Raw genomic sequence first — 23,108 nt, forward strand, 5'->3', positions numbered from 1 at the left:
TGCTGCGGCAGAGCAAGTACCGAGACTTGCTACTGCCAATACATCCACAACATGCTGCTGTGAGCATGTAAGAAATACTGCTGCTGCAAATATAACATACATGAAATAACCCCCATATAGCATTCATGAATCACCTCGTAGCATCTATACAGGTTTGATCTATACAGGTGGAGCTGGGGAAGTTGGAGTGTTTCTGAAGCAAGCTGCAACTGCTACGGCAAGCACTAGTCCTATATTTGAATGTTGAGCAGTGGGCTCATTGGCTACCGATACAGGAGAGAACCAATCAGCTGTGCCATGTGATAATGATGTCATTAGGTCAGATTGAGTTAGACCTATCGGACTGCGCCATCTAGAGTTTCATGCCAGAACTCTGTATATATTTGAAGTTATACACTAAAAAACACAGCAGCTGTAGTTACCAGAACTTTACTGTAAAAAAATTTGGAAACTGATGCTGATTAATTTGTTAATATACCAAATTACTAAAATCTGTTTTTACTTTTATAATATACTGGCATTGGCACCTACCTAGAAGATGCTCTATGTCAAATACACAAATATAAAAAAATAAATAATGCAATAAACATTAATGTAACATCATAAGATGTTACATAAAATGTGCATAACTAATAAGAAACTTAGACACTTAATAAGAAACCTACGCTTACAAAAACTGTAAATGTACCAGTATTTTTACTGTAAAATTACATGGAATGTTCCATTTGATATATTATAATTTTTCACTGTATATAGAGTAAGGGAACTTACCATTAACCAATTAACAGGTTTTTACTGTAGAATTGTTATGGTCTTTTACCATTAAAATTATGATCGATTTTAGTGTCCAAATACATTTGTAGGTCCTTGCATAGAAATGAAACCCATGACCTTTACATTGAGAGTGCCATGCTCTGTTTGAACTACGTCAGCGTTACATTTGCACTACAAATAGTCTGTGTGAGTGACGTGAATGTGACTCATTGGCCTGAGTGAGACCGATGACATTTCCTCCCCTGCTTGCCCTTCACATACCGAGGTAATGTGGCTCTAATGTAATGCAGCTTTGCAAAATATTCATGAGTATTCAAGAGACTTTATTAGCAAGTACATGAGGTACACCTAAATCAAGCAAACTGTGGTTGGTCAGATTGTATGTCCTGAGAGTTTAATGTGGAATGTGGACCAGAATGACAATATGAGACTAAATTATAAAGTAAACTTTAGAAAAAAACTCATTGTTTTCTTTGTCCTTTGGCTGGCACTGATATAACTTGAGCCAAGTAACTGGATCCCTCCTGTGGACAGTGTATCTGCTTGATCTAGAAAAAAATGAAGTGAACAAATTAGGAGTGAACATCTGCAAGAAAGACTTGAGAATGACCACTAGATGGGGCTTCCTTGTTTGTGATGGCATGATGTCTGAGAGAGGAGGGAGGAGAGAGAGAGAGAGATCGACAGAGTGTGGGATGGAGAGGAGCGTCTACACATGGACTTCAGCAGTATGTGAAATGTGTCTTCCTGTTCCTCGGTTTGCTCTCTCTGCCATTCTAAACACTCAACACTAAACACTCTTACCTGGATATGTAGTCGGGGTTGAGTTTATCTGTGGTTGTGCTGCTAACTTGGAAAATGAAGAAGAAGAGAGAGTTTTGATGAGCGAACAGAAGTGGACGGATATCAGAACGACAGATTGATTTCACTAAAAATTGCAGAACCAGGTCAGTTTGCTTTAATACTTAAATGGCTGTACTTGGCTGGGTTTTTGGAAATGTTGAGACTGTGATGTTTCAAGTATGACATGTTACATTTTCTTTGCTGTAGAATGAATGCGAGTGTCTGTAATATGTCTCTCTTACATATTGAGTGGTTTGATTGCATTCAGAAGGATCATTTGTGGACTTGAGTAAACTCTCAGCGGTTATTAGTGTCTATTGAGCATGTGAGGTTAGAGGCACGTGGCTTTTCTTCTGTTCCATTCCTGCTGCGTCTAGCAGTCACTAGCCAAGTGAGCTTCATTTCATCCATCCACAAGAGTTATTGCATGTCTGTGAGGAGTTGTATGAGCACTAATTATACTTGTTCACGTTCAGATAAAGAATGTAAGGACAGAAAATATGTGGTCGGCTGGAGCCGAGGATGCTTCTGTGATAAACTGTCAAGCTGTATTTGATTTCAGGTGCTATGGGAATGTTTGTAATTGCAGGTAAGTTTTTCAGAGGATTTCTGAAACAATACTCAGTTGTAGCTAAACTCAGGAAGAAAAGCGCTGTGAAGAAAGGTATCGTCTCATTTATCCAGAGGATAGTTGCAGTGGTGGCTTTATGGAGTTCAGTGATCAATGATCTGCCCACTGCTTCTGTGTTCGTCTGCCAAGCATTCCCACACGGCCCTTGGAAATGCTGGACTCTGTATTTTTCAGCAGGTCAGAACCAGTCCCTGCTCCATTAAAGCGAGGCCAGTGCCTTGAACAATAACCCTATACATGCAGTGAGTGTGTTTCTCAGTATTTCAGTCTCTTAGGGTCATGCTACCAGAGGTCAGGTTTGTGTCAGTACCTTTGCAAGGGCCATTCTATGTGTTATGCGTTGGAAGTAAAACCAAAGAGATAAAGTAAGGTTCTACTGAAGACACTATGCAGGGAATCAGCTGTATTTGAGAAGTAAGGACATAATGGTGGATGAATGCAGAGACAATGCAAAGGTCTTTTTAAAGGGATAGTTTACCCAAAAATTCTGTCATTAGTTACTCACCCTCATGTCGTTCCAAACCAGTTAGACCCTCGTTCATCTTCGGAACACAAATTAAGATATTTTTGATGAAATCAGAGAGCTTTCTGACCTTGCGTAGACAGTAACACAACTACCATGTTCAAGGCCCAGAAAGGAAGTAAGGACGTCGTTAAAATAGTTCATGTGACATCATTTGTTCAATCTTAATTTTATGAAGCTACGAAAAACTTTTTGTGTGCGAAGAAAACTAAAAATAATAACTTTATGACATGCATGCGTCGTGGTACTCTCGTGAATGTGCATTGAAGACTGAAACGGAAGAAAACAAATTGTTGAATAAAGTCGTTATTTTTGTTTTCTTTGTGCACAAAAAGTATTCTTTTGTAACTTCATAAAATTACGGTTGAACCACTGATGTCACATGGACTATTTTAACGATGTCCTTACTACCTTTCTGGGCCTTGAATGTGGTAGTTGTGTTGCTGTCTATGGGAGGTTCAGAGAGCTCTTGGATTTCATCAAAAATATCTTAATTTGTGTTACAAAGATGAATGAAGGTCTTACGGGTTTGAAACGACATGAGGGTGAGTAATTAATGACTGAATTTTAATTTTTTGGGTGAACTATCCCTTTAACAACAATGGAGCAAGTTGAGGTGTGGTGGTAAAGGTTGAGCCCTTTTTGTCCCCACAAGGAGTGAGCCATAAGCCATTACTTCAGTATTCCACTTAGCCAGCAAGTAAATAGACATTAGCCGCATTCCATCCATTCGTTTTCCAAACCACTTGTACACCCTGGATTACAGCCAGTCCATCACAGGGTTAAAATGTCTTTGGATTAGGGGGGAAACCAAAGCACCTGGAAAAAACCCATGCAAACTTCACACAGTAGGGATTCAAACCAGGGACCTTCTTGCTGTGATGTTACAATTCTTCCCACTAAGCCACCATGCAGCCATTCACCACCTTCTTTCAAAGTGATTTATTGCACACTTGTAGGCATAGTCTCCCTTAAGTGCTGAGGTACTAAAAGCTTGTGTCCTGCTCTTTGGAGAATAACCTTCTAGAACCTTCTACACTCTGGTCCTGAGCTTCTTGGTGGATTGTACCACTGTCCTTGCTCCAATCCCTGTGACAAATGATTGTCAGCATCTACTTTCATTATCCAGCTGTCAGTAGATATCTGTCGCCTTAGCAATGTAATTCTGTTACTGTTACTGCTACAATGATCAGGAATAAAACCAGGATCACTTGGAGAGGTTGTATGTCTCTGCAATTTCTGCAGCTCATTCATTACATATTACATTCAGAGCACTTGAGCTTATTTATGGGCAATGTTCTTTACCGTAGAGCCTTGGGATCCCATAGGCACATGCTAAAGTGGGTTAGATGCAAGAGAGGAGATCCTCGACTATTAATTTCCTGACTTTGAGAGGAGAGTTCTCCAGTGGTTCTGGATGGAAAATAAGTGTGTGCCAATTCTGACAAGATGGAAATTGGGCTGGGTCTTCAAGGGCTTGTTTATGTCAAGAGGCTCTCGGTAATTGTGGTTTTCTTTGCTGGGTTATGGTGCCTCTGCCCATTAGGAAGGTCTCCACCCTTCCATTCACTCTGTACAGCTGTAGAGCTGCTTTAGTGACTAATCAGAACAAAACAGTCTTCACTGTTCAGGCCTTAAATAAAGACCACACAAAAAGGTCAATGAAAACTCCTGCTGCTGTCAGCAGCAGAACTCAGAGGAGAGATGTGAGCATGCACACTAAATATGTCAGCAAAAAGCCCATGATAAACCAGGTCAATGAATAAGCAGAAGAGCATGTTCTGGATAATACCATGATCAAACCAGCTGAGCTGTGTTTCACAAATCCAGAACATTGGTGTGTGAGACGAGTCGAGAGGTGCTGGTTTTGGCACTTTGAGTCTTCAGTTTCTGTTCTCTTGCTTAGTTGGAATATGTTTTATATGTTTTATATTCATACCTATCCACTATTTAGAGCACATATGAGAATATAGGCTACAGTGGGTTCCAAAAATCTGGGACCACTAATGAAAATGCTTTTAGGCTTATTTTATGCCATAATGTTTCTTTTCATCATATTCCATGTTTTCCTTAAACAGACCGATATTTATCTGTCATCTAATTGGCTACCAAAATAATAATGATGCTAAAATATGATACTAAATTCAGCAATGTACAAAACATTAAATGTATTAAACATAATAATCAGTATGAACAATTCTTCTGCTAAATAATATAGTTGCTGTTTACATAATGCGAATATCGTGTTGTTTACAGTTAAAATTAAGCTCATGTAATCAGTGTTTATTCAATCAGCCAATTTAGACATAACATAAAAACACTTCTTAAAACAATTTATTGAAATTAAAGGTCTAAACAAATACTTTCCAGCACTACTTGAAAAAATATAGTTGCCATAATAAAATAATTACCCTGTATTAGTCTTCAACATTGGAAAATGCTTATTATAAAACGGATAGTTCTGGTCCTTGATTCTGATTGGTTGAGACCCCTTAGCTGTTATAAATTCACTGTAAACCACGGCTTCACAGGGCTTACTGTTTTAGTCAAGAAAATACTTAGGAAAATGCTTAGTCAATGGTATTTGAGCAATATAGACACACAGCAGCTGTTTGTAACTTGTTTCTAATGTACAATAATTTTAGCTGGCTGCTTTATATTGCATAATGGTATTGCTTATATTATATTTTATTAATTACCATAATCATAAACACCTTTAGCTGTAGCGCCAATAGTTTTACCATTTACTGCAGTTGTTCTTCTAGTTATTTACCTATAGTGGCTAATCAGTTGAATGACAGAAAATGGTTTACGTTTGGATTGCTAAATAAGATGGATAGGGACAGAAAGAGTGAAATGACTGGTTTTGTTTGTGACTCTTGACACTTTAGCTGTGTGTGTGGGTTGTTGTAGCATGTGTGGGTGATTCTGATTAACAGCCTGACTGTTCCAGTGAAATTACTCCATTTGAGACCTGATCTGATCCTGCAGCCCTAAAATTTGAGATTGCCTCGTTTATCAGTTTTGTAGCTATGCTGCAATTAATGTCATGTAATTGAATTTTTATAGGCATCTTTACAGGAAATCATGCATTTACATCTTACAGCCCCTAGTGAGTAAGTCAGAGGTGGTTGTGCCAAGGAAAAAACTCCAGAAGATTTAGGCAGTGGAGGGAAAGAACCTGTGTGGGAAACCCTTCCTCCTGTGGCATAACAGTGAATTCATGCTCCTCGTGTGGGTTTTTTGAGCAAAGCAAACACTGAGCTCTCTCTTCACCTCATTTCATTGTTCATTGCTGAAGAATGTAGAACTGTGACATTTCTGTGTTTGTAACTTGCATGATTTTTAGGGGTTTTCCATCATCAAACTGCGTCAGTACAGGAGACAGAATACAGCATGTGTGTATGTGAAGTGGTTCACCATGACTTTCCCTCAGACTCTGAGAAATTACAAGGGTTTTTACATGGTTAAATTACATTTTTTTTCAAATCAGCTTTCATTCATTCTGTGCAGTATTTGTGCATAATTGGTGATGGTGTTTTTAGGGTCATTATTCCAATGTTTCAGAGTAGGCCTGGGCGATAAAACGATATCGATATTTATCGATGGTACACCTTCTTCGATAACGATAGAAAAAATGTTCGATATAGCGCACGATATAGGCACGTGTACAAATATGACTGCTGCACTCGCGTCTCACACAAGAGATGTATAGAAAGCCATGCAAAGTTAAAACAGTTTAAACTTTTAGAAAACACGTCACAAATTTGTGGAGGTTAGGTTTATTCCTTTTCACTGCGTCTCATATGTTTTTAAATGCAATCTGTGAATGTGCTTCGGCTCTTTGGATTAAGCAATGCATAAGTACATGATGCTGTTTTGTTTATGCAATTTACGAAATTATATTTGATTTTTATGAGTTAATTTAGACGTAATGCACGGTTTTTATAGAGTTACTTCCTTGCCTTGACAATTTAAATGCTCTTTTATTTTGCTCATTGCGCTCTCCTGTGGCCTCGGGAAACAAGCCAAAAGTTTCCTTATAGACCTATTTAATCTGCATATCAAACATTAGAAATTAGATATTTGTAAAAAAAAATGTAATTTTATAAAAAATATCAATAATTATCGATACCGAACGATATGAAACATTATATCGTTGATGAATTTTTTAGCTATATCGCCCAGCCCTATTCCAGAAGTTTTTAGAGTGTGTCGACCCAGTATGAGCAGATTTTTTGGTTTTTTTTAATTCGTGCAAATAAGTACTTCCTATAAATCTGTAGCTATGTTTTTGTGTCTGTTTCAGTAATATGAATTCCTGTAGAAAATCAGGTTGAATAAATGTAGTAATCTATCTTACAGTTGTGATTTATTACCATGTTATTTATCACCATCATAGAGTTATTTAGCAGTTTAAGTTTTACGCAATGATTTTGATGGACTGTGATGAAAGCTTGTGAGTTTTATTTGTTACAGTAGGAAAAATCAGTTTCACTGTATGATCCCTATAATTCCAATTGTAACTGAATGTTTCAGATGATTATCTGCTGTGATATGAGTGGTTTTGCCCGCTGAGTTTTCGGCACCCACACAGATGGGGTTTGAAACAGTGATGGATTGCCATGGCTACAGGAGGATACTGTGAGTGAGATCTAGCAGTCACATGGTGAATGAAAGTTTGTGAGGACACTGTGGCGTCTGGCTAGAGAGCAATAAGCACATTTCTGTGATGCTGAAGGCAAGTTTACTACTCTGCTGTGACTCAGGAGAGTTTTTATTGATTTGTGCATTGTCATTTGGATCAGTTTGAGCCTCTTGAGGACATCTGCAGGTATTTGCGGATCTTTTTATTTACTCTTTTGTGCCACTATTGCATGTTTGGAGCAGCTTACACTTACCTACTCAACGTCCTCTTTATCCAATTAAAATATCATAATTCATCACAATGTTGAACCGTGGAAGGAAACCAGGCCTGGTTTGTTGTTTCTTTACAGTAATATGTTCAAGATTGATGTGTGTATGTCGCTGCTGTGTTGATTTACCATATCACCCCTGTTAGCTTGTAATATCAGCAACATTATCAGAACATTTCAAGTTGTTTGGCTGACAGAAAAACAGTTTTTTTTTTCTTGTTTTCTTGTCCTCAGTGCCCGACGACCTCACACCTGAGGAGCAGATAGAACTGGAAAACATCCGCCGGCGAAAGCAGGAGCTGCTGGACGATATTCAGGTAATGAAGAACTGGGGTCGAGACATTCATTCAGCTCTAGCTCTGATATGAGCTAAATGTTTTAGCTGCATGTGTAGTAGAGGCTCTTTGTTTTTTTTGTTTGTCTTATTATTAAATAATTGAATGTTTGGTAACACTTCCATATAGGGACCAATTGTCACTATTAACTTGTTGCTTATTAGCATGCCTATTGTTAACATATCGGCTGTTTATTAGTACTTATAAAGCACATATTCTGCATGACCATATTCTACATCCCTAATCCTACCCAATACCTAAATTTAACAACTAACTATTAATAAGCAGCAAATTAGGAGTTTATTGAGGGAACAGCCGTTAATAGCAAGAACAGCAATTTAACCTTAAAATAAAGTGACCGAATGTTTCAGTTTTTCTCTGCATCTGTCCTCCACTCAGTTTAGCTGAATATCTTCTGATCTTTTATTAAATGTGTAGCAAGCAGTGCCTTGTTAGCAACAAAACGGCTAACAAAATGACATTGAAACAGAAATGTGACATAAACCAGATTGAGAAATTTGAAATATCAATATTATGGTGTTTCGGCATTCGGTATTCTCCCAAATGTGACACGTTTATGGAAATTTAGTAAAACAAAGACAGACTGATGCCCCATATTTTACTCTTGCTAGTTATTTTGAAAGGTTTTCTTTGGCATTCGCATTCTGTATTAATGTGCCAAGTTGCTTAAATAAAAATAAATAAATAAATAAAGGGATGAGTTATATTATCATTTCAACTTATTTCACAGCTGCTATTCAGGAATCTAAAAATATATGTGGTGATAATGTAGAATCTGACCAGTAATTCACTAAATATGAACACAATTCGTCCAAATAGGAAATGACTCAAGCTGACAGGAACAGGGCGGAATTGTTTAGGAAAGGACACTCATACATGAGCTAAATGCTGATCATTTTCAGCTTTACTACTATGACACAGTCAAATCAATTCAATCTGTCATGGCACTGACCTCCAGAATACAACATACTTACTTCAAATTACTTTTTTCCATGGGAATGTTTAATTTCTTACAGCTTAACAAATTTACGAAAACTTCCCTGCCCTCTCTAAAACAAATTTCTACATGTTAAGATCTTCTGACAGAAGTGGTTCTGTTTTCCTTTGGGAAGACGAACGTCTGGGAAAACCAAAACAGCCTTTTCTTTGCTAGTGAATTTTTTAGACATATAAACAGACAAGAACAAACACTTGAGCGAATTTCACCACCATACAGTTGGTGGTTAAACAGGAAAAATTAATACGAGGAGGGAAAGCTCTTCATTGTGGGACCTCAGGACCGGTCTGGCTCCAGACCGTCACTAAACTCTTGGCAGAAGAACTCTTGGCATTAATCTCTACAAACTAATAAGTAAAATAAATCCAATTTTGATGTCTCTAGTCTTTACTCTGGGGCCATTCTCCAGTTGCCCTCCTTTAATGACATTTATATCAAACAGAGCAGTCTAGAGCAAACGATTCATTCGCTGGAATTAGATTTGAGACGTTAATGTCAGGCCTCGGTGAGGTGGGACAGGACACATGCAAAGACTGCCACAGTACTCTCTTCTAGTAGACCTTTACACATTGTCCTAATCATGCACAGATAAGTGTGTTTAAACCAACCTCTATTGGTTGATTTTGTTGCTTCATGCTGAATTTCGCTTTCTTTGAAGACCGAAAATTTCATAGCTTCTTTGTAGGACATGGTTACTGTAAAAGCAAATGGGGTTGCTTTACTCACAACACAACTCCAAACAGAATGTGCATGTCTTTTTGTTTCATTTCTCGTCTTTATCAACCACTATAGTAGTGTTATTATTATCTCTGTCTTGTTTGATTTGAACCATCTCATGTCCTCTCACCACAGCGTCTGAAAGATGAGATAGCCGAAGTGACTAGTGAGATCGAGAACCTGGGTTCCACAGAGGAGAGGTGAGCGGGCATCCCCTGACAGACTACTCACACCCACTTCACTTCCACTGATGTGGTGATCCACTGATGTGCTCACTTTGTGAGTCATTCGTGAGGTCAAATCTGACTAGCTCCGACGCGGCCACTCTAGTCAATGCTTGTGTTTACACCAGCAGCGCCGCGCACGTTTGATTTAAAATGAGAAAATTACTGATTTAAAATTACTTTTGGATCCATTCACAGATTATGGAGGATGTCAGTATGGCTGTATATTAGGGGTGGACGATATAGCCTCAAAATTATATCACGATATTTCAAGAATATTTGCGATAACGATATTTATGACGAAAGTGACTTACCCCTTATTTACCCCTAATTTACACTGCGTTACGGCTCCGACGCGGCCACTCTAGTCAATGCTTGTGTTTACACCAGCAGCGCCGCGCACGTTTTCAGAATCATCCCAGAAATTTATACCGGTATTATCGTGGACGGTATGATATGGCACACCCCTACTTTATATGAAAAAAAACCTTATGAAATCTTTTGTAAAAGGGCATAAAAAAACATTTATGAACATCATAAATTTATGTTTAAAAATCATTATTATCGCTGCAGGAAAAACATGCAGAGGAACAAACAAGTGGCAATGGGCCGCAAGAAATTCAACATGGACCCCAAAAAGGTGATTAAGCAGTCTATTAAAGCATATTCACTGAATGAATGTTGTATCATTTGTCTTTTTTAAAGGCTCAACACCTTCAATACATGTGTTTTTGTAGGGGATCCAGTTCCTCATTGAAAATGACCTTGTGAAGAACACCAGTGAAGACATCGCACGCTTCCTCTACAAGGGTGAAGGTCTTAACAAGACCGCAATAGGAGACTACCTGGGAGAGAGGTGAGTGTGTGGATATTAGTGCACGTCCACACTCAATAGAAAATAAACTGACGGAACCCAGTAGTGATAGTGATGTTTGACTATTGATGCAAGTCATTTTTTCAGGGTTTAAATCAGGGCTAATTGGTAGCTGCAGTCTATCCATCTGTGTTTCTTTAAGATGCTGAAATTAGCAACATTTCACTGGCTAAAAGGTCAATTGTGTCCACTGTCAGCAGTGTAGAGATGTACACAAAGCACTGCTCCCACAGAAGTCAGCTTCATCCCAAACAGCATTCTGCTGGTCAATTCATGATGAAAAATCTGTGTGGGGAAATGTTTTCCTCCTACGCAATATTACCGATCACACAGATTCCTGTTGAAAAATGCAATGCAAAATTTCGCCGTTCAATGGTAAATGTGACTGTGAAGTGTCTCAAAAGACAAGTCAATCATTTGGTTTGGTGTTGCATATTTGCATCAACAAAATATAGCTAATATGGCACCAAAATTCATATCGCTGAATAATCTTGACTTTAAAACTTGTAAGCAGCATTAAATTACTTCTATACCTTTAAACCAACCATTAGTAGAAACATTAGTTTAGTTTAATATCTGTCAGCCAGTCTTTGTGCAAAATTCCTGGAAACCGGTGTCATCTTCTTACTGCAATTTGTACAGAGATATGGGATAATGTGGATTTCTCTGATCAGCCTTTTATCCTGACTCTAAGCTCATTTGACTCTTCATATTGAAGGAATGTTGACTCAAACAGGACTAAAATTTGGTAATTCAAAGAGGCGTATTATTCTAGTTCCCTGGGCAACACCTAGTGACTGGGTTGCATCTGCGCAAGAATTCCTTTTTTTTCCTTCTTTGTCTCATCTTGGATTTCATTCCCACCGCTTCCTTGTTTTGTCTACTGCTTCAGTCTGGGTGTGGCTGCTGAAAAAGTCAGGAAATGGAAAGCAGGGCTCTCTCTAAGACAGCAGATCAGATTGTATCTCTGAGCACTTCAGTTCCTCTGGTAGGGAGGGGTCTGCGGTGCTTTGTTCAGTGAGTGCACTGTCACCAGATCAAGATCGCCATCATCCCCATGAGGGATATCACATCCTCTGCTTGTAGAGGTTAAATGGCAAGGCTTTGAAAAATGGTGCAGTGCTGAATGATCCCACATCCACTTTGACTTGAATAAGTCTTGTGCAAGAGAATTATGAACTTTTATCCACCCATAATAAGACAAATTTGCTTATCCTTATTGCATGGAAATGAGCAGCCAGTACATTTTTCGAAATCTCTCCTTTTGTGTTCCATGAAATAAAGAACGTCACTCTGGTTTGAAACAACATGAGAGTGTTATTAAAAATGACAGGATATTTATTTGTGGGTGAGTCACTCCTTAAAGGAATAGTTCACCCAAAATGGAAAATTCTGTCATTTACTCATCCCCATGTCGTTACAAACCCTTAAGACTCATCTTTGAAACACAAATGAAGGTATTTTTTTAAGTGATTTTTGTCACTTCATTGAAAATGAATTCCACCAAAACTTTCAAGCATCAAAAAGTTCATAAAGGCATCATAAAAGTAGTGCATATGAATCAAGCAGTTTAATCCAAATCATCTGAAAAAATAAATAATTTGTATATGATGAACAGTTTTAATTTAGTCTTTCATTCACATATAAATAATTAGCAATGCACATGTACAGAACACTTAAATATATGGTAAGCATAAGATGAACAAAAATATTATAGGTCTGGGATAAAAAGAGTTTTCTGTTTGAGTGAACTATCCCTTAAAACTATCAAGTGTACTAAAATTAGTAACTTACTACTTGCTCTCATTTTCACTTTGTTCAACAGGGATGACTTCAATATTCAAGTCCTTCATGCTTTTGTGGAGCTGCATGAGTTCACAGATTTGAACCTGGTTCAGGCTCTCAGGTAAAACTGACTGTAGAATCCAGTATGGGCTCAATTAGTCTCTATTGGTATGTTCCAAATGGCATACTACCTACTTCTTTTCATTAGAAAATAATATGCAGTATGTATAATGTGTGGAAATTATTCATTTGGAATTTATGAAAGACCTGCTATATTTGCCACTGTGTGCAGTATGCAAACAACACAATTCATTGGGTACAGCATCCCAGTATATCAGCTGTGATATCAGTGACATCAGACCACCAAGTATGCAACATAATGAAATCATAATGTGGCAACAGATGCTGTTTGAAATATTTCAAATAATACTACTACATGATTACTGTAACTACTGTATAAAAAGCAGTACACTGGCATTTCATTGTAAATATAAACAGTGTATTTCACAAGAAGTATATGTAATTTAATCTCATTGCTTAGTGTTTTGATCCTGACGCACACATCTCACTTTGAATGTCCTGGTATGTAATGTGTTTTAAATATCATTGTGATATTTGTCTCCACACAGGCAGTTTCTCTGGAGTTTCAGACTTCCTGGTGAGGCCCAGAAGATTGACAGAATGATGGAGGCGTTTGCCCAGCGCTACTGCCAATGCAACCCGGGAGTCTTTCAGTCCACAGGTGGCTCTGCTTTACATTTTAGTCTGTGTTCTGTGTTCAATCATGCATTTATAGCATTTCCAAGAAACATGAGCTGTGTTTTACCAATATTGCTTTCCACAGTAATGCTCACAAATTGAGAGTTTGAAATATTGAATTGGACAGATGCATTCTTCTCTAAATAAATACAGAGTTCTGGCATGAAACTCTAGATTGCGCAGTCCGATAGGTCTAACTCAATCTGACCTAATGACATCATTATCACATGGCACAGCTGATTGGTTCTCTCCTGTATCGGTAGACAATGAGCTCGCTGCTCAACATTCAAATATAGGACTAGTGCTTGCCGTAGCAGTTGCAGCTTGCTTCAGAAACCCTCCACCTTCCCCAGCTCCACCTGTATAGATCAGCTACGAGGTGATTCGTGTATGCTATATGGGGGTTATTTCATGTATGTTATATTTGCAGCAGCAATATTTCTTACATGCTCACAGCAGCATGTTGTGGATGTATTAGCAGTAGCAAGTCTCGGTACTTGCTCTGCCGCAGCAGCGTAGCAGATCTATTCTGCCAAGACCAAATACATTAACATTGTCATGTACATTACCATGCCAATCCCTCCAAGAGTTGTCATGACAGAAATTACATTTACCAGTAGCCTATATTTCCAACAGGTAAAAAAAAATTCCAGGCAGATGGCATTAAAAAAATGTATTGTGTGTAAATGCTAGCAAGTTGTTAAATGCCCTCACACACATATTTACACCTTGCTACCCTACACACCCTTTAAGTTCTGTGTTTGGTCTGTTTGCTGTGTATGTATTAGACACTCTTCTTGGATGTTTATGTCATGTTCACCCTCAGTAACTTCACAGTCATACAACTATTTAGTAGCATTCATTCGACTTACAGTATGAACATGAACTATTTAAATGACAGTGATGGAAAGATGCTGAATGTCATTGTAAATGGTTGTGACGAACAGCATGTTTTTTTGCAGACACATGCTACATTCTGTCCTTCGCCATCATCATGTTAAACACCAGCCTTCACAACCCAAACGTTAAGGACAAGCCCACAGTAGAGCGATTCATCTCCATGAACAGAGGCATTAATGATGGAGGAGACCTGCCAGAAGAACTGCTCAGGGTTGGTCTCCTCGCTCTCACTTCTTTTTATGTCTGTAGACGTATTTAGGCTATATTGTTGTTGTATTTGTTTCTCCAAGTGATGTATATTTCATGTGTTCCCAATGTATTATACATTATTTTCTTAGACCAGGGTTCCTCATTTCTGGTCCTAGAAGAGCCACTTTCCTGTAGAGTAGCTTTCTAGAGGACTTTGCCCAAACATTCTGAATGAATAACACACTTTTTAATGCATTCTGTCTCACCATATAAGCATATTTGTGGCTGTTCTGTAGGTGGCGTGCATGTGCTTGTTTATCTTTTGAACTTCATAGTCTTTTGCTTTGACTTTTGCAGAATCTATATGAGAGCATCAAGAACGAGCCCTTCAAAATCCCTGAGGATGATGGCAATGACTTGACACACACTTTCTTCAACCCAGACAGAGAGGGCTGGCTGCTCAAACTGGGTGAGTGGGACTACATGAGTACAATATGTATTAATTTTTTTACCTTCACATGCACTTACACTTGAATAAGAGATGTCCTGATCGAACACATGGACTGAGTGTGAGATTTAATGTTTACACGCACTTCCTGAAAGCCAATTTCTATGATCTTCACAACACTTCTACACATCAGATTATACAGTAGCACATCTTTCCCTCTGCTCTCACTTCATATGAAGGTAATCACATTTCATGATCACAATGAATCAACTGCTTGAGATTGCACACATCCTTTTATAATTGCACATAATTCGGTTGGATGTTAGGAATCGGAGCGCTGTCACTGTCATGAGAGCTGCAAGAGAAACTGCTCCTTCAGTTTTCAGTTATAAAACGACAACTGGTTGTTATTTTAATGAATTACGCTCATTAATAGGTATATCCATGATTACTGTAAAATGCTGAGAAACACACCTATGAGTGCACTTTGTGAAAAAATTCCCAAGCAGTTGAATTTTATTAATTTATATGACTTTCCAGGTCTAGAAATCACACTTTTATAGTTCTTCAAAGCCACCTGGTTGAGAATCACAGCTTCAGAGCATTATAGAGACTTCATAGACTTCATTTTTTACAGGGAACTTCATTGAGGGTTTCACAGAGAGCCCACCAATTATTGTTTGAAATGACAATGCGCAACAAAAATACTAGTGCTGTCAAACGATTAATCGCGATTAATCGCATCCAAAATACATGTTTACATAATATATGTGCGTGTGCTGTGTATATTTATTATTTATAAATACACACACATGCATGTATATATTTAAAATATATATATATTATATTTATATATTAACTGTTTATATATTAACTAGATTTATATATAATATAAATTATATTAATATAAATATATACACGTAAATACATGTAAATATTTTCAAAATATGTACTGTATGTGTGTGTATATTTATATATAAATAATAAATATACACAGCACACACACATATATTATGTAAACAAAAACTTTTATTTTGGATGTGATTAATCGCGATTAATCATTTGACAGTACTAAAACAATACAATATTTAACTTCAAAAGTTGGTCACTCCCATATTGTAATTAAGTAAAATAGCATGTATTTTACACAAATATGATTCATACATATACATCAGTGATACTGCTTTGCAGTATAAGCATCAAAACAAAGTAAATTCATTTGTATTTTACTATAGCATATTATTATAAACCATGCTTAAAATGGTCTGAAAAGACCCCTGAAAACAAAACTGCACCCATAGACAATTTCCCTTTTCATTGATATGAACAGGAAAGCTGTGTTAAACTTTGTGAATTGAATGCTTCCCAGTGTATATTTGTACTTTTATCCGCTGTTTTATTTTGGAATGGTCCTCCGTAATTCACAGCAACAGGAAATGCACAAGTTCTTCCTTTGATCAGCGTGTGGGTATGATTTCCTATTTAATTTCTTTTTTTTTTGTTTCCTTTTCTTCCTCGTTTGTTTGTTTGTTTGTTCCCATGATTTTGGCTGTTGTCTTTCCCTCAGGAGGTATGTACACCTGTTCTTCCCAAACAATCGCTCATCTCTCGCTCTCAGGTGCTTTTGGTGATCAGCCTTGCTTCCTGTCCCCTCTTTCTGTTATTAGACGCTCTAGGTTCTTTTTTTTCCCCCATGGGGTTCGTCTTTCCATGAGTTTTTACTCTAGTTTTTACATGTTCCTTCATTTGTTTGTCTGATCGCTCGTTTTATTCATTGAATCAGCGATTTTTGTCCATGTGCTGCCCTGTCCCTGCGTGGTGGCGGGTGCTTGGTTTTTGATTTTGTGACCACCGTATTGAAGAGCACCTCTCTCTGTTTGCTGTGGTGTTCAAAACGTTCTCTCTGTGTCATTTCCACTTTGGGAGCTGCAGTATTTTCTGCTTCCTCTCAGTCTGAACGGAGCCCAACAAACACAGATGAAAACAGCAACAAAAGCAGATTAAAGGGATCAGCACATAAGATTAAAGGCATAGTTCACCAAAAAATGAAAATTCTGTCATCGTTTACTCACCCTCATGTTGTTCCAAACTCATATGATTTTCTCCTGAGGAACACGGCATCTGTCCCCATTCAGATTCATTTTATGTAGCGATACACTGCAATAAACTGGTATAAATTTGTCAACAGTTACAGATTTTGGATTATCGTATCTTTGCGGTTAAGCCATACCAATTAAAAAAATATATAAATCAAGTGATTTTAAACCATTCAAGCACTATAAACCGCAAAAGAGAACTCAATTCAGTACTTGCACAATGTCTGAGAGACGTTTCTGTGTAAACAAACCCGAAGCACGTGAACATAAAGTCACCTCTCAGATGCAAACGTTTGCATCCTTTTGTGCTTAAATGGGCAAATACACAAAACACAGCTGGTTATTTCTCAGTTGGTAGAAAATCATGTGTATCGGTACAGTATATTAGATTTGTGCATTAGGTCTTAAAGTGACAGCAGCCTAACACCCCTGCTACTGTCTGTGTAATGATAATTAAACAATAAAAGACAAAGAGAAAATTACTCACTGCTCTTGAATGAGTAATTTTTGTAGATTTAATAAGAATCAATGTATATTTAATTCATATATAAAAGGCTATGCATTTTTTTAACTTTTGATTACTTATTCAATTTATGTAGTATTTTTTTTGTTTGTTTTGTTGTTGTTGTTTATAGATGGATGTGAAAAAGATAAACCTGAATTATTTTCATTGTTCATGTTTTCTTACTGTATGTTTACTTTTGAGCTTTTACTTGCATTAGTTAGGCTAGTATTTTTTAGTATTAGTTCTTGCAGTGAATTGTCGAGGATTGTGAAATTTCTAAATATAAATAAATAAATCTAAAATGATGTCAGGACAAACATATTTTAGGCAAAAATTACTTTTTTTAGCTAAACTAATACTGTTATCATTAAATAAAGTTGCACATAAGATTTTGGTTATATAAGATTTTGGAAAAGAGCAGCTTGGACATACTTCTAAATATTGTCTTTTGTGTTCTATTGAAGAAGGAATTCATATGGGTTTGGAACAAAATGATGACAGAATGTTCATTTCTCTGTGAACTGTTTCTTTTAAAATGATATTCAATCATTAATGGTTGAATGTCTGGAGTGCACAAGATGTGGTGTTTGATCTGATTAGACTGAGTCAGAAAAATGCATCTGGACCAAAGACTGCTGTTCTTCATGCTGTATGTAAAGTATAGATGTGTGTGTGATGCTGGATTGCAGTGCTGAGGAAAGTGTGTGTGTGTGCGTGTGTGTGCTTGGTCAGATCGGACTCACCACTAGGATGCTGGGTGAGGGTGGGTTTCGTGAATCACTGAAACCAAAATCAAACCATAATCTGAAGTGTTCTGATTCACTCTCAAGTCAAGAATATGAGATATGCACATACATTTGTATAATAAAAGACTTCTAAAAGAAATCAAGGATTGAGCCTTTTTGTTGTCACATCAGAGACCTGATTAGGAACGCCCATCGCTCACCCAGCCCTGTATCAGTGTCTGTCAATCAGTCAGTCTGCCTCCTCTGCAGCCCAGCAAGGCTCCTCATGCCCCCCTCCACAAATCTCCTCCCTCTCTGAGGCATTTCTGGACGGGGTTTCTGCTGTACGCCCGCAGCTGGAGTGATCATTAATCACAGCCGATAACTCAATCAGCCAATCAGCTTGCTCAGAAACCTCTCACCTGCTGTAGTGCTCTGATTCGTGTTTGTTTTGTTTGTCGCTCATGTCAGTATTAGAATACAATGGCAGTCTGTAGTGCAGGAGGATCATTTCCTGTTTAGCAGAAATGCTTGAAATGCTTTTGGGTGCTTGACATGACCTGCTTGTGTGCAGTGCTGTATTGCATAGAAAACGAATTGAACAACATTAGGCCTGTCATGATCATGAATTTTGTGCTGAAGATGATTTTTTGTGTTTTACAGGAAAACATGTAATTATATTTTTTCACTGCTGTAAAAATAACAATTTAAAAGTTGATTTTTCTTTCATTCACTAATCACACTAATCATTCACACTGGAGCTCAGCAGACCTGAAATATAATATAATATAATATAATTAATATAATATAATATAATATAATCAAAGACTATCCATTATGACATGTAGGCATTTTTATGTATATGTACAGAATAATCATCTTTTAGATTTTAATTCTTTAATTTTTCATTTTTAAAAATGTTTGTGTGCTGCTGCACGTGTGTAATAAGAAAAGTGTATGCGCGTTGTTCACCCGCCTATAGGCGCATATTACTAATGCGCTCTTTAAATAACAAAAAATAAATATTTTATTTTTATCGCCAGACTTTAGACCAGGTTTCAGTTGGTCAATGGCTCAAAATAGCAACGCACCAGCAATGCACCTGAACACACCTCATTTTCAGACCAGCACACCCATGGGTGCACAAATGGGCGCAAATGCATTTGCTATTTAAACAACGTGGCGCAGGACGTGAAAATGACAACTGCGTCGGGCTGAAACTAGCAAAAAACACTTGCGTCGCGCCTAGTGCCGCATTGCGCCTGGTGTATGATAGGGCCCTATCTTTTCGGTTTTCAAAATAAAAGCCTGTGGCTTTTTTTAAGACTAGTAATAGCTTTAAAAAAAGTCACAAGGGGGTTTTATTGATGTATTTTATGTCTTCAAATAAAATGTAAGCATATGCTTAGCCTGTTAACCACAGACCTTATTTCAGGCCAAAAATCCATTTTAAAACACCCATTGACAAGCGGATGTTGATCTCATTTCAGGGTTTTGTTCTACAAAAATATCATCTCTGCTGCACTCTTGATTCTTGTTCTTAGTTTAGTTTAGTCTTTTAGTCACTTTTAGTTTTAGGCATTGTCATTCAAGTCTACATTTTATTAATATTTTTACATTTTTGCTAATTATATGGATAAGAAAAGAGGACAAGAAATAATGACAAGAAGATGACTGGGAAATGACAACCTTTGTGCATTTCACATGTTTCTGGAAAGCAAACATCAACTAGTTCTAGAGCTTATTGCTCCGTTTAAACACGTTTTACCTTTGGCTGGTCCTTTCAGAGGTAAACAGAGTTTTTGAGCGGGGTTAAGAGGAATGGCAACTCTCAGGTGAAGGTCGACTCGTGGCGTGTGTTGGACCGCGGCTGGTTTGAGCATGGTGTGGTGCTGCTGGTAAGGAATGCTGTGCTTGGGCCTTATTGGACATGGAGTCGCTGTAGAAGAGCTCTCATTGTCTGTTCATCTGTCTGTCTGCTCTTCTGCCGCTCAACTCTTCAGCTGCACGGATCTGTGACGTCTGACGCCTCATCACACGGAAAACTAACTCTCATCTTTTGTTCCTCAGGGGGACGCGTCAAAACCTGGAAAAGACGGTGGTTCATTCTCACAGATAACTGCCTTTACTACTTTGAGTACACTACTGTGAGTACTGAGGAAAGAAGAACTTGTCATGCTAGATGGAGAGATTTATGGCTTTTTTTTGTGTGATATCTGACATGCAAAACCCTTTTCGTCGTCTTCTTTTTTGACCCAGCAATAGATGATGGTGAATTGTAATAAATGGAAACGTGTCTCTTTTCATGTAGGATAAAGAACCAAGAGGCATCATCCCCCTGGAAAACCTCAGCATCCGTGAAGTGGAGGACAAGAAGCCGGTAAAACATCCTTCTCTGCTATTTTGAAACTGCAGAGACAGGATCTTTTCCTGATTATCTAGGGAGAGTTGACACCGTGTCTCCCCCCGGTGGTCAGATGTGTGATTGTCTGCATGTGTTTGCTTCTCAGAACAGCTTTGAGCTCTTCATCCCTGACAATAAGGACCAGGTGATCAAGGCGTGTAAGACCGAGGCGGACGGACGGGTCGTTGAAGGAAATCACACCTTCTACCGCATCTCCGCTCCCACCACTGAGGAGAAAGATGAATGGATGAACAGCATTAAGTGAGTGGATATTCTGGTTTAAATACAGCTCATCTATGTTAATGGAATATTCATTTGTGATCAGATCCAGATAATTCCCGTTCTGGAGTCAGGTATTTTTCTATAATGACACAATGTATAACTGACCACTGTATCATTTCAGTGGTTCCCCACACAGCTGGGCTAGTTTTGTATCTCTCATATGACTCCACTCTCACTTTCTTCTGACATAATGAAATAAGTCAATATTTAATGTAAATTCAATGTGTTTTTTTACACTAAGCGCAAATAGCCCATCTTGTTGGCAGAGGCACAAACATGTGGTTGGGATAGACAAAAGACCTGAGTTTGAATTAGCCTTTTGCCGAACTCGTTCCTCTCTCTTTCTTCCCTCTTTTCCCATCACATATCAGATCGGAAAGGTGTTTATTTTCAATAAAAATGGAGGGAACATTCAAAAAGTGGAGAAAAAAAAGTAGAGTTAGGGGTAGGTGCATGACGGGTTTTTACTGTCCATTTAAAGGGTTAGTTCACCCAAAAAGGTTGAAAAATCAATAACAGAATTTTTATTTTTGGGTGAACTATCTCTTTAAGGCTGCTTCCATTTACTAATAAAAATATATATAATTTACACGCAATATGTTATTACTGCGTACTGTTTTGTAATGTACTACAATACTGAGGTGCAAATATCTGCCAAGAAGCCTATAAATAGCATCTACAGTAACTACTATTTACATTTATTGCAAAGAAAATACTGCTTTTTACATTTTTATGTATAGCTCTTTATACAGCACAGGTTGTTTCAAAGCAGCTTCTTAGTAATAAACAGGAAGATAACAGCATTAATGTTGCAAAATTCAGGTATGAAACTAATTGAATTTCAGCTGTAAAGCAGCTTTACAGTAGGACAGTAGTGTTGTTATTCAGTGTTGATTAGATTTAACAATGTCAATGTTGTAAAGTTCATCAAATATGAAATGAATTCAGTTGTGCTCTACATAAGATCAATTCAGATTTTGGGCCAGATATACTAACAGCTTGTGTCAGCGCAAACCGTCTTTTGCCGTTAAAATAATAGTCAGGATTTACTAAAGAATTAGTGCTGAAAAGTCGTGGACACAGTTATTTTTGCGCCTGACCTTAATGAATATGCATCTGTAGGAGTTTCCCTTTCAAACGCAAAATTTATGGGAGGAGAGTATTAAAATGAATCACACAACGTGATTTACTAACGTTTGCACTCGTGAAATTACTGCTATTTGCGCCATTATTTAACACCCAAAAGAGCCTGTCTTAAAGCAGGCGGTAATTTGCGCTGCTCTGTGTAGATTGCGCTGGTCATTATGGAAATTATCTGGCTGCGTCGGAGTTCTTTAATGTGTGCATTGTTAGTAAATCACTCGCAGAATTTTTCCTTCCCATCGGCGCTTTTATGGATATGTGGTCTAATGCTAATTTGCCTTGTTTAGTAAATCTGGCCCTAAGTTTTGTTCTCATCCAATAGTATCAGTCAAATCGATAATATTCGAAAGTATTAAGTGTTATTTAAAGGGATAGTTCACCCCAAAATGAAAATGTGATGTTTATCTGCTTACCCCCAGGGCATCCAAGATGTAGGTGACTTTGTTTCTTCAGTAGAACACAAACGAAGATCTTTAAATCAAACCGCTGCAGTCTGTCAGTCATATAATGGAAGTGAATGGGAATCACGGCTTTGAGAGTCAAAAAAACATACACAAACAAAACCAAATTAAACCCTGTGGCTCGTGACGATACATTGATGTGTAAAGACACGAAACGATCGGTCTGTGCAAGAAACTGAACAGTATTTGTATCGTTTTTTACCTCTGATTCACTGCAATGTCTGAACTGTCCAAACTGTCCTGAGCGCGTCCGCGTCTTCTTCGTCAGCCGGATCGCAGACTTATAAGTGCATTACCGCCACCTATCTCTCAAATGGACCATTGACACTCCTAATTGAGATTGTAGACAGAGTGTCAATGGTCTATTTGAGAGATAGGTGGAGAGGTAAAAAACGATATAAATACTGTTCAGTTTCTTGCACAGACCAATCATTTCGTGTCTTTACACATCAATGTATCGTCACGAGACGCAGGGTTTAATTTGGTTTTGTTTGTGTATGTTTTTTTGACTCTCAAACCGTGATTCCCATTCACCTCCATTATATGACTGACAGAC

At 37.8% G+C, this 23,108-nt stretch overlaps 1 protein-coding gene across 2 annotated transcripts in view; it reads left to right on the forward strand.

The window, feature by feature from the left end:
- The window catches only part of cyth1a (cytohesin 1a), a 58,446-nt gene that overhangs the window by 30,510 nt on the left and 4,828 nt on the right, over window positions 1–23,108 (forward strand). Inside the window, exons 2-12 of one of the 2 annotated variants that reach the window (XM_016552320.1) lie at window positions 7,922–8,004; window positions 9,893–9,957; window positions 10,555–10,621; window positions 10,719–10,837; window positions 12,681–12,761; window positions 13,270–13,382; window positions 14,362–14,510; window positions 14,846–14,957; window positions 20,333–20,409; window positions 20,574–20,642; window positions 20,773–20,927. In XM_016552320.1, the coding sequence (XP_016407806.1) occupies window positions 7,922–8,004; window positions 9,893–9,957; window positions 10,555–10,621; window positions 10,719–10,837; window positions 12,681–12,761; window positions 13,270–13,382; window positions 14,362–14,510; window positions 14,846–14,957; window positions 20,333–20,409; window positions 20,574–20,642; window positions 20,773–20,927 (1,090 nt within the window). Of the gene's footprint in view, window positions 1–7,921; window positions 8,005–9,892; window positions 9,958–10,554; window positions 10,622–10,718; window positions 10,838–12,680; window positions 12,762–13,269; window positions 13,383–14,361; window positions 14,511–14,845; window positions 14,959–20,330; window positions 20,410–20,573; window positions 20,643–20,772; window positions 20,928–23,108 lie in introns of both variants that reach the window. The other variant, XM_016552397.1, reaches the window with a different exon arrangement.

Source organism: Sinocyclocheilus rhinocerous, unplaced genomic scaffold, assembly GCF_001515625.1.
Source record: "Sinocyclocheilus rhinocerous isolate Xijiao unplaced genomic scaffold, SAMN03320098_v1.1 scaffold2960, whole genome shotgun sequence".
In the NCBI taxonomy this organism is placed as follows: domain Eukaryota; kingdom Metazoa; phylum Chordata; class Actinopteri; order Cypriniformes; family Cyprinidae; genus Sinocyclocheilus; species Sinocyclocheilus rhinocerous.